At 46.5% G+C, this 12,087-nt stretch overlaps 1 protein-coding gene across 4 annotated transcripts; it reads left to right on the top strand.

Moving 5' to 3' along the window:
- The first annotated feature begins 209 nt into the window (after positions 1-209).
- LOC109869158 (methyl-CpG-binding domain protein 5) lies at positions 210-11,912 on the top strand. Of its 4 annotated transcripts, XM_020459083.2 has the most exons (15): positions 210-419; positions 1,293-1,499; positions 1,844-1,952; positions 2,304-2,443; positions 2,629-2,731; positions 2,815-2,983; positions 5,127-6,202; positions 6,287-7,268; positions 7,617-8,527; positions 8,643-8,760; positions 9,000-9,145; positions 9,427-10,107; positions 10,320-10,372; positions 10,546-10,612; positions 10,730-11,912. In XM_020459083.2, the coding sequence occupies exons 3-15, from the start codon at positions 1,914-1,916 to the stop codon at positions 10,799-10,801; spliced, it is 4,557 nt and encodes a 1,518-aa protein (XP_020314672.1). In that variant the 5' UTR covers positions 210-419; positions 1,293-1,499; positions 1,844-1,913; the 3' UTR covers positions 10,802-11,912. The 4 variants fall into 4 exon arrangements, with proteins under 4 accessions (XP_020314672.1, XP_020314667.1, XP_020314670.1 ...); XM_020459078.2 differs by having other exon boundaries at positions 5,127-7,268; XM_020459081.2 differs by lacking the exon at positions 1,844-1,952 and having other exon boundaries at positions 5,127-7,268.
- Positions 11,913-12,087: the final 175 nt, after the last annotated feature.

Below are 12,087 nucleotides of genomic sequence, written 5' to 3' on the forward strand. Positions count from 1 at the left end.
TACAGTACTTTATTGTGAAAGACTGAAGGTAGTAGAGGTAGCTAATCCATGGAAGAAAACATGACATTCTACAAAATACTATTTTTCCCTAGCCCAGTTGAAGAACAGAGAACCATGGCCAGTTTATTCTTCATTTGGGGGGTCGCGTCGGCTACCACTACAAAGGTCCGGTTGCATTGTGGGTACAATAGTCCCTCGCCGCCCCAGTGCGCATGCTCCATAGAAAACTCCATTATTTTTTTTGCACGGAATCTGCAAGAAAAAATAATAACTGTGAAATAGAGATTAAAAGGTGCATCGGATGAGCTCCATTTTTGCTAAACATACACCAGCTTGATCGAACAGTGTCTGGAGATAACGACTGAATAATTTGGCGACACGATCAGACATCCTTGGGTCTTGGGACACTCCAGAATCAAGTAAATTTCTGTCAACGCTAGCTAGCCATCTAACGTTAGCCTAGCCCCGAGATCATAGGCGCAGTAAAATGAAGCATTATTGTCCTTTGTTTTTAACGAGACGGGCAGATGCAGCTAGACAGACGGATAGTTGATTGATGGCGCAAATCATTTGCACTGGAGGGTTGATCACCACATTGTCTGTCTAGATAATGTTAACATCCAAAACAATTTAGCGTTAGTAAGCCAGCTAGCTAACTCTGTCCGGGGTTCTCCCGCGAGCTTACTGGAGAAGACTCCAAAAACTTCGCGACCTTGTTTGAGAACAGAATGGTAGAATACATTAAGCACAATTGCTAAGAGCTAGCTAGCATGCATGACAATATATAAACACATTTCTCCCAAGTTCCCATTATTGAAATGTTACTATTTTGCAAGGTGTGTCTGTCAAGCTGTTACGACACTTTAGACTGCAACATTAGCTAACTAACGTTAGTTGGATAAAGGTAGCCTAGCTAGCTATGTAGGACAACCATTGACGTGACTGTGATTTAACTTTATGTGCCGTTTCTGTAATGGCTATATTATAAAGTATAGTGTGCATGTGGGCTAGATAACTATTATCAAGTTACAAATGCTGTTTTCCCTTTCAATTTCAACATCCAGCTGCACACACCACCAGTCTCATTTAGCTCGCTAACTATCTAGGTAGCTATTTGATAATACGTCACTCAATTGAAATACCACTACTAGGCCTATCCTAATATATGTATCCCCTTCCTCGAATGCTATGTGGCTGTGTTTCAGAATCGAGAGATTCTTTTTGTTCATCATTTTCACGTATTTTTTTTTTAGGGCTATCTAACGTCAGGTCTATCTCAATCTTCTTTGCAGTCAAACTGTGGCCTTAGTGTCAGCTGCAGAGTTTTGGAGAAGTTGACCTCTGAAGCAGGGCCAGAAGACTTAACGTTAGTTCTTGGAGAGTTCTGCAAGGTGTTGGGGGGTGGTTGGCAGAGTGTGTGTGCTTCTCCCCTGACACAATGGCCTTCACACGGTGGATACCATAGCCAATAATATATTTGGCATTTCAAAGATGACAAGGTAGGCTTGAGAACATGATATCCTTCCTCACTCATCAGGCTAGCCCAACAACAGGCTAAAAGAGCCTAACGTTACTCCAAGTCCAAGGACCTTACATGTTCTTTTTAGAGGCGAAATGCCCCTGGCATCCAAAACAGCTAAATACTCCAACTCAATGTGAATGGATTCTCAGTTGCGGTACGATTCTAGAAACATAATGCCCTCTACTTTCATATCACATCAAAATAATTTCACAAATGCAAAATATATACTTACTGTACACTGTTTTAATTGGTTTTAACACAGTTGCAGCCAGCAGTATTTTTCAGTGACAAGTTTGTGGCGTCCGTCTTCCGTTTACACAGGTGTTCGGAGACGCAGATAGCTAATTAGCACAATTGGTCGACTCTGTTTTCCGTAAACAGACGCTGTAACATGGAAATATGGCCGTGTGGGAACCCCAACCCTATAAAGGTGTGTAGTAATTTAACCTTCTTTTTTTCCTAACAGATATGAAAGATAAGATATGTTTTCAAAACCGTACCGTAAGTGATGTGTGTAAACGTTTAGCACAAGCTTAACAAAAGTCCCCTGGCCAGAAGATACTATCCACAATAGGTGCTAAAGGTAGTTAGAATTGATGAATGGGCTATCATCAGGCATGCTTTATGTTAGAGACTTTATATTGGTTTCTACGAGTTGGAACTCTGGTTGTCTTTTTTGTGGGAAAACATTGGTGTCAGAATCTCAGTATAGTGGTCGTAATAGTTGTTCATCAAAGCATGTATTCATTCTACATTTGTTCCTGCTTCTTCTATCCCAAAGGTGCTGCAAAGCAGTTTTTACAAAATGATGGGAGGCAGTGAGAGTGGCAGTGGAGACAAGGATGGAGTTCACACTGTGGCAATACAAGTCCCCATTGGCTGGCAGAGGAGAGCGAAGGACGGGCTTGTGGTGTATGTCAGGTAAGCAAGTTCAGTAACACAGGCGGGTATAATACTTTTTATTCTTGTGTTATAAGCATATATGAGCCATTATAATGTTTTCATTTCCCAAAAGCTGGTCTGGAGCAGGGAATTGTAAAATATATTTGATTTCCCCTCCCCTTTATTTCATCACTCATCTCCTGCATCCCTGTCCATTCCTACAGTCCAAGTGGCGCAGTCCTGTCCTCACTGGAAGAGGTTAAGTCATATCTGTTGACCGATGGCACATGCAAGTGTGGCCTCGAGTGTCCGCTGGTCATCCACAAGGTGACTCCCTCTACATCTCACTTATCGTCTCCCAACCGGTTTTGACTGGGGTTTGCTGAATGTATGTTCCTTTGTCTCTGCAGGTGTTTAACTTTAGCCTAAGCGTCAAAATTCAACAGCACAGCCAGCCGGTGGGGAAGGCAGAGCAGGACATGACAAAGCTCTGTAACCATCGGAGGAAAGTGGTTGCCATGGCAGCGCTCTGTCGCAGTATGCAGGCTTCACAACTGCCCTATGTTGCCCGTCACACAGGTAAATACAGTGCCTTCAGAAAGTCACACAGATAAATACAGTGCCTTCAGAAAGTATTCACACCCCATGACTCTTTCCAAATATTGTTCAAAATGGTATTGAAATGGACTTAATTGCCATTTTTTTGTCAACGGTCTACACAAAATACTCTGTCAACAGTCTACACAAAATACTCTGTCAACGGTCTATACAAAATACTCTGTCAACGGTCTACACAAAATACTCTGTCAACGGTCTACACAAAATACTCTTGTCAACGGTCTACACAAAATACTCTGTCAACGGTCTACACAAAATACTCTGTCAACGGTCTACACAAAATACTCTGTCAACGGTCTACACAAAATACTCTGTCAACGGTCTACACAAAATACTCTGTCAACGTGGAAGAAAAATTCTAACATTTGAATAAAAAAAGAACAATAAAACACTCGTGATTAGATAAGTATTCAACACCGTGAGTCAATACAGAATCACGTTTGGCATCTGTAATCACTTTCTCTGTAAGTCTCTGAGATTTGCACGCCTGGATTGTACAACATTTGCACAAAAAAACGTTTTTTTTCCTTCAACCTCTGTCAAGATGATTGTTGATCATTGCTAGACAGCCATTTTTGAGTCTTGCTGTAGATTTTTAAGCTGGTTTTAAGTAAACTGTAACTTGGCCACTTAGGAACATTTAATTTAGTCTTGGTAAGCAACGCCAGTGTATACTTGGCCTTGTGTTTTAGGTTATTGTCCTGCTGAAAGGTGAATTTGTCTCCCAGTGTCTGTTGGAAAGCAGACTGAACCAGGTTTTCCTCTAGGATTAGACCTATGCTTAGCTCTGTTACGTTTTTTTTTATTGCAAACAGGATGCTCTGGAATATTTGCATTCTGTACAGGCTCCCTTCTTTTCATTCTGTCAATTAGGTTAGTATTGTGGAGCAGCTACAATGTTGTTGGTCCATCCTCAGTTTTCTCCTATCACTGCCATTAAACTGCCAAAGTCACTATTGGCCTCATGGTGAAATCCCTGAGCAGTTTCCTTCCTCTCCGGCAAGTGAGTTAGGAAGGACACCTGTATCTTTGTAGTGACTGGGTGTAATTGATACAGCATCCAAGTGTAATTAATAACCACCATGCTCAAAGGGATATTCAATGTCTGCTTTATTTGTATTTTTACCCATTTACCAATCGGTGCCCTTTGGAGGTTATTAGAAATCCTCCCGGGTCTTTGTGATTGAATCTGTATTTGAAATTCACAACTCGACTGAGGGACCGTACATATAATTGTATGTGTGGGGTACAGAGATGAGGTAGTTATTCAGAAATCCTGTTAAACTCTCTATTATTGCCCCGAGTTCATGCATTTATTATGTGACTTGTTAAGCAAAGGTTTACTCCTGAACTTATTTAGGCTTGCCATAACAAAGGGGTTGAATACTTTTAGAACAATTTTGAAAAACATAATTTAATACATTTTAAATTTGGGCTGTAACACAGAATGTGGAAAATGTCAAGGGGTGTGAGTACTTAATGAAGGCACTGTGCCAGCGCCTAAAAAATGAATAGATCTAATGTAACAGAAATGAAGTGCTTTCAGGATCATTAAACGGCTATTGATGGTCAGGTACCAAAACATTTTTACATTGTGCTCTTCAAATAGTGCTCTCAGAAATGTCATTAATCATGTTGGTTAGGGCTGTGACAATATGGGATTTTGAGTAACAATTAATTGCCATGGTTATTGTTGTAATTGCCATTTTTTGGGAAAAATGTTTTGAGCTTGTAATATATTATAATACTGCATCTTTGAAAATGAGCTAGGACATACCTATGATACAACCCAGCTTTGGTGACACCCGTCTCAAAACAGATGGTTATGACCACTTTTAACTTTTGGAAACGAAGCTTCTACTCCTGACCATTTTTCTCGTAAAATGATTAGGCTACCAACTTTACCCACTTCATGTAAAAATGATTAAAAACTGCTATTGGGTAAACTATATCTACTTGAAAAGGAAGTTGAATCTCACCCCCTACTAATGTATTAAGAATTATGAAGGAAAATGTGAGTTCATGGTTATTGCCCATAATTGTCGGTTACACTATTATACAATTATTGTGCAAGCTCTAATGTATATTTTTGTTGTTGTTGCAGAGGTCACCAGTGGCATTATGGAGAACAGAGATCCTAAGAGGATGAGAGTGGACAGGGAAGAAAAAGAACGTGGCACTTACACCTCCAAACACCATCTAGTCCAGTCCAGGCCCAACAATAACCTCCACCCCAACTCTTGTGGCAGTCCTAAAAATTCTCCCCAACTTGTGTATTCTTACAATGGCTCCTCACCCCTCTCACACAATAGCACTAACTCTTATCACACGCCTGATATTTTGAGGAGACTGCCACCTCCTCTCAATCTCCCCCCCAACACCTCTCCATTCTCCAGCTATGGGGCACCTCAGAGGTCCCCACGCACACCAACGCCTCAGAATCTCAGTCAGGGTCAGAGGGCACCACAGACTCCAGAAGCCCTCAAATCTCCTCATATGGGGCCCCTCTCTCCCCCTCCCTCCTCCCCTGGGACACTGGGGAGGGGAGGGCAGAGTCATCAACATGGTATCATCGTTGGGTCTCCCCTGTCCCCCTCATGTTCCCCCTCTCCCTCTGTGAGTATGAACTGCCCCTCTCCCCGCCAGCGCTCACGCCACCCCTCCGCCTCTTCTGCTCACTCTGAGCAGGGGGTGGGAGGGGTGGTGCTTGGTGGCTACCCCCCCAGAAGGATATCCTCTTCCTCCTCACACTCTCCTATACCAGGGGGGTCCCCTATCCTCCATTTCTCAAAATACAAGCTTGAGGACATCTTAGAGCAGATTAAGAACTCTGGCAACAGTAGCACTAATAATCACATCCTTCACCCAAACTCACTGAGCAACCAAAACAATCCTCATATCCTCTCTCTAGCTCTTGAAAAGGTTGGGATGCCCACAAAGGCACCTGCTTCTGCCTCAGGCATGGAGATCAGTGCTGGTCCTTCTGGTTTGCCTCTTGGAAAGTTCTTGAACCACCAGAAGCAACCCCACCCAGCTTCTTTTCCTGCCAGCAGTCTCCTCTCGGCAGCAGCCAAGGCCCAGCTGGCCAGCCAGATGATTCACAACCAGAGCTCCAATTCGCGCAGCATCCTCAACTCAGCCCTCTCTTTGGAGGTCTCGAGGGAGTCTAAGCAATTGAAGGTAACAAACAGCACTTTACACAACAGCCTTCCCTCAATCGCTAGGCCCCTGTCTGCAGCCTCCCCCCTGCTTTCCCTCTCCCAGCCCCTAGCCTCCAGTCCCCTTCACCTCTCCCGTACGGACCGGACATCCCACAGGAAGCGGCAGCGGCGTTCGCCCACAGTGCTCAGCATGCTGAAGGAGTCCCAGATGACCGGTCCCAGAACCCCCGGCGATGTGCTCAACCTCTCCTCGCACTCTCAACCCTCCTCTACCTCAGCCTCGCCCTACCCCGCCATGTTAGAGAACCACCTCCAGGCCTTAAGGCTCTCAGTCCGGCACTCTGGCACACTCGCAGGGCCCCAGAAGCAGCCTGACGGCGCCCTGGATTTCACAACAATCATGGCAGGTCAACCGGATCCCCCCACCCAGCCTCTCTCTGCTCTGCTTCACCTGCTCAGTGTGCAGAACGCTCAAGCCACTGGAGCCCAGCCCGGCTCTGGACACTGCACAGGAGGCATGAGGCAGAGCCCCAGGCAGTCTCCCTCGCCCTCCCATTTAAACATCAGACCATTCCCTGTGCAGTCCCCCACTAATCACAGTACCACACAAGGCCCATCACAGCCCCTCTCTCCCTCTCAGTCAAAGTCCAGGCGAGGTAATGCACAGTCTCCGTCTCGACCACATACGAGGACTAGTCCCAAACAGAGACGGTCTCCTTCCATGGCCCTGTCCAACACTCAGTCAGCACAATATTGCAGTAGCCCCTCGCCCACCCCACACACCCCTAATAGGTTGTGGCAGGCCCAAAACCAACCTATGGATGCCACCACCATCCAGTCACCCATTGGCCAGGCCTTTCCTGAAGTCAGTGAATCAATGGAGATGGAGAGCATGTCAACACTAGGCCCTGGTCTCAACAGCACCTCTACCTCCAACCATAGCAGCAGCGTCACCAGCTACAGCAGCACCACCTCCCCCAGACCCCTGGATCTCAGTAACCACATGCTGGCACTGCTGGCAGCCTCTTCCACCACACCTATTGGGGAGGGGGGCCTGGACAGAACCACCGGCAACAACACTACAGGTGAGGATGAACCTTTAAAATGTTGTATTGTCACTTACACCGACCGGATAGGTGCAGTGAAATGTGTTGTTTTACAGGGTCAGCCATAGTAGTACGGCTCTACTGGAGAAAATTGGGGTTAAGTACCTTTTTCAAGGGCACATCAACAGATTTTTTACATTGTTGTCTCAGGTATTCAAACCAGCGACCTTTCAGTTACTGGCCCAACGCTCTAACCGCTAGGCTACCTGAGGCCTAGGAAAATACACACATTTTTCATTAGACGTGTTAAGATTTGTTGAGTACTGTCTGTTTTGAAAAATAACCTTCCTCATGCCGTTAATCCTGGTTCTCTCCAATCCTCTCTAGGGGTGCAAGAGCCTCAGAGTGTTGATCATCAGGGCTCCACAGTGACCAAACCCCCGGGAGGCTGCAGCCCCCAGGCCCTGGGGGACTCCACTTGCTCCTTACCCCTGGCTGAAGCCTTCCCCTTCATGAGTCAGGAGCAGCTTCTCCAGCTTCTATCTGCCACAGCCGGCCTGCCCTCCCTCCTGGACCCCACCATCCTGGGCTCTCTGCCCCTGGGCCTGTGGATTGGCGGTCAGCAGGGTCACCTCCCCATCTCCAACACACCTCAGCAACACCATCAACTGCCCGATCAACAACAACTACTACAACAATCAGAACAACAACTACTGTTACAGCATGAGCAACAGCAGAAACAACACCAGACTGCCCATCTGAACCACAACTTTCCATTTAGCTTATTCCCCTGTCTAATGGGAGGTCAGGGAGAGCTGCCTCTGAATCTCCTGGGTCTGTTGAACCCACTGCTACCCCCTTCTGCTGCCCCTACCCCAGGCCAGGAGTGTGATCTGGGGATGGGGGAGAAGCTGGGCCTCCAGGCTCTCCTCATGGCCTCCCTGCTACTAGGCCAGCAGCAGACTGCCATGTTGCCCCTGTCTGGGCTTGGCCAGCTGAGCCTGGACCTCCCCTTCCGGCAGCACATCCCAGCCCTGTTGGACGGTTTGTCTCTGGATAAAGGGTCTGGACTCCTGGACCCGTCATCCCTCCCCGGCCCTGGGCTTCTTGAGGCCCTCCAGGGCCTGCTTCCCCCAGCTGATGGGCACCTCCAGGCCCTGCAGTCGCTCCTGCTCTCCACCCCCCTGCCTCCCCCGGCCTTCCTTTCCCTCAGCCCTGATCTGCTAACTGCTGCCCTGGGCTCTACTGGCCTCCCGCCTGCCCCTCATCTCCCCCTAACACAGCAACCCCCACCTCAGGTAGGTTCTCTCCCTTAGCCTGGTCCTCTACCCTGTAGTTTTCCCTTGTCAAATAGTTAACACTGTATCTCTATTAGAGATGTCAGTTTGATGTTTTGATCCTGTCTCCATCCAGGTCTCAGCTTCAGGCCATGATGGGGGGATGGAAACTCTAATCCCCCTGTCTGTCCAGGGAAAGGACAACCCTGTCCTCCACCAGTTACTGCCTACTCTCCTCAACCCAGGGGTTCTAGGTTAGTCACAGCAACATTCATTTACACTGCTATAAATATCAAGGTTTTGTTGTCAATTACAAATGCGGAATCATAGTTAGTCTTTTCTATTACATTTCACTTTATGAATAGTGAATTATTTACAAACTTGGGGAACAGCTACAACAAAACTATATCTTGTACATTACCCACATATTGCTTAGAATGTCACCTTATCCCATTCACAAACTGTTTTAATTATGAACCATGTGTATTTGTAGGAGACCTGTCTGCTCTGACCAGCCTCCACAGTCTTCTGGGGCTAGGTGCAGGCCCTCTCTTCCTGCCCCCCGTACAGGCCTCTGCCTTGGGCATGCCTCTGCTCCAGGGCCCTGATGGGGCCATCAACCTCCTCAACAACATCCAGGTACTTGTTGTGTTCCACTTATTTTTTTAGGAGTGGCGCAGTCCCACTCCTTTTGTACAATTTTTTGATTAATTGAAGAGATGGTAGTAAAGTGTTTGAAAGGCCAAGGGAAGGAGGGGGAGTAAAATGCCAGTGTGACGGATTCGAACCCAATGCCGACTCTGGCATACATGTGTGCCAGGATCAACGGCTGTAACCACCTGACCACACAGGCCATTGTTTTCCACTCCTGACAAGCCTTGTCCTGTGATTTTTGAAATATCTGTATCTTCCTTCTTCAGCTCAACATGGCACCACCCTCAGAGGGAGAAAAGCCAATCTCCTTACAGGAAACAGACAGCTCCTCCCTTCAGGAGGATATTCCAGCCAATCGGCTTACCCCAGAGACTGCGCCCAGCCCCTGTCCCGCCCTGGCCCCCGTGTCCCAGCGTGGAGAGGGCTCCGTGGTGAGCGTCCTGGACCCCTACACTTCCTTCATGGACACTATCTACACCTCCTTCCTCCAGGTCAGTGCTAAAGAGCAGGAAGCAGTTCAGTCTGGGGCGGATGCCTTCGGTGCCTTACCGCCCTCCTACCCTGGGGAGCGCCGTTCCCCCTCCGCTCTCCTCCCTCAGGTCAGTGCCCCCCTCTCCCTGAGCCCTCGGCAGGCCTGCACCCTGAGGAACCTGGACCTGTCCCGGCTCAATATGGAGGCAGCCCACTCCCCGGCTCAGGGCACCCCTAAACCCAGCAACGATGGCTCCAACACGCCCCCGCAGAACAAGTTGGAATTCCCAGAGTGTCACACTAACCCTCCTCTGCTTCCCATCTACCTGGAGGAAGCCAAGACAGACTCGTACAGCCAGGCTGTGTCAGATCGGCAGGGGGACAGACCCCAGGCAGGAGGGTACCAGAGTCCCAGAGACGGGAGCAGCTGCCCCAAGGAGGAGACTGGGGCTCTACAGCACACGGAGCAGGGCAGGGTGAGTTTGGCTGCTGTTTCCTTTAGTTTATTGTCCGGATTTAAACACAGTCATAAAGGATCCCTAAATCCATCCTCCAAGCCCAACGGAGGTCATTTTGTTTTACCACTGCATGGCTAAAAATGCCATTTAGACACAATATTGCATTACAAGCAGTGAAAGATTGATGTAATTTGTGCCTTATTGATTACAGTGTCCCTTCTCCCTTTCAGAACCAAACTGCACAAATGGGGGGAGCCAGAAGAGGCAGGAAAAGGAAACAAACGTGAGCTCATTTTGATTCTGTACTTGAATCTTTGATAACGATGAGCACCGATTTACTATTCTGCCCATCTTCTCGATGGCACTTATAACACTGCCACTTTTCCAAAGAACAAGGAAATGTAATACCAGTGTAAATATACTGATATTATTGTGTGTTTAAAAAAAACAAATCAGGCTACAGAATGTGCTAGAAGACTTCAGAGAACTGGATTCTCCAGCCCTAGAGGAACCTAAACCCAGGGTAAAACACTAGACCACCCCACAACCCTTAACTTCATTGGACCTATTATATCAGTTTGTCCCTTAGTGTCTGCCGTCCAGACTGCTAATGATGATGTGATGTGTGTCTGTGTTGTAGGTGGTGCTGCTGAAGCCTGAGAGGTCGGTCCGGGGCAGGAGGCGGCGGGGAGCCAGGTCCCAGAGACAGTGACGGGAGCAGGTTCACCCCAACCCCGCCCCTATCACTGCTTTATATTGTCCAAGCTCCCCCACTCTGTTTTTACACTGCACTAATATATTGTCATGCCAACCTCTTACCTTTTGAATGGGAGTGATCTAGATGAAAAAATGAAAAATAGTTATGTGGATGCTTTCACTTAGGTCCTCTCTTAAGTCTGTGTGGTTGCTTGACATTGTGATTGATTGAGATCCGTTATGATGTAAGTGTTAGAATTATGTCTACAAAAAACTGCACTGTTTCTCAGTGTGTTTACTGTGAGTCAGGATAAGAGTATCTACTTGAATGACCTACATTTGCGCTCTGTTTGAGATTGTATGATGTCTGTGTGCGTGTGGATTGTGCACATTTGGGTGTTCAAGATGCTCACGGTAGAAGTTGCCCCTGACCACAGATCTAGAATCAGATTACCTAGGGGGGGGGGGGGGGGGGGGGGGGGGGTTGTGTATCACCAAGCAGATGAGTTAGCCAGCTAAGTGTACTGCCTAAATAATCTGAAGTCACATTTTCAAATTCAGAAAGATCGATGTGAAATTGGCAAGACTCGACACTTCCAACAACCCACATTCAAGATAAGCTTTCTTATAGAACCTGCTCTATAAAGTGGTCATGCTTTGTGATACACCCCTTTGTATGTTCTCTGTGGTGTGTTTAGTAAACGATGCACATTTCAATTAGGTCCTTTCACAGGGGGAATGGCTGATGAAAAAGTGTGAGCTATGTGTGGGTTTTTAACTCAATGTATTTTTGGGTGGGATGTAGTTGTACTTTCTCTCATTGTCCTTCGGATCGCTGTGCTATACACTATTACAGCCCAGTAATGCTGGCATATCTTATTTAAATGAAAAGAAGCAGATTATGCAATTTCTACACATGGAGATTTGTAAATATGTACAGTTAATGTGTTTTATTTTATATTGTTAGAGACAATGAATTGTGAATTTTCGGGGAATTGTAATTAAGTATTTTCTCATTCTACCCTTGCTTTCAATACTTATGTTAAAAGAATATTAAATTGTTGACTGTAGCTTTCTTTTTATATGGGAGTCTTTTTTTTATTTAATATTAAACTATTTACAGAAAATGTGCCTCCTTGTTTGATGTTGGCAGCTTAAATCTACTGAATTGTCTAGCAAGTAACCACCCTCTTATTTGCCAAATTATACGTGTTGCATCAGTAGAAAGGACCACGAGCCCAAACTCTGCTTTTGATCAATAAATGTAAATCCTTCCCATCGTGAATGTGGTTAGCTTTACAT

This window comes from Oncorhynchus kisutch, linkage group LG24 (assembly GCF_002021735.2).
Source record: "Oncorhynchus kisutch isolate 150728-3 linkage group LG24, Okis_V2, whole genome shotgun sequence".
Classification (NCBI taxonomy): Eukaryota; Metazoa; Chordata; class Actinopteri; order Salmoniformes; family Salmonidae; genus Oncorhynchus; species Oncorhynchus kisutch.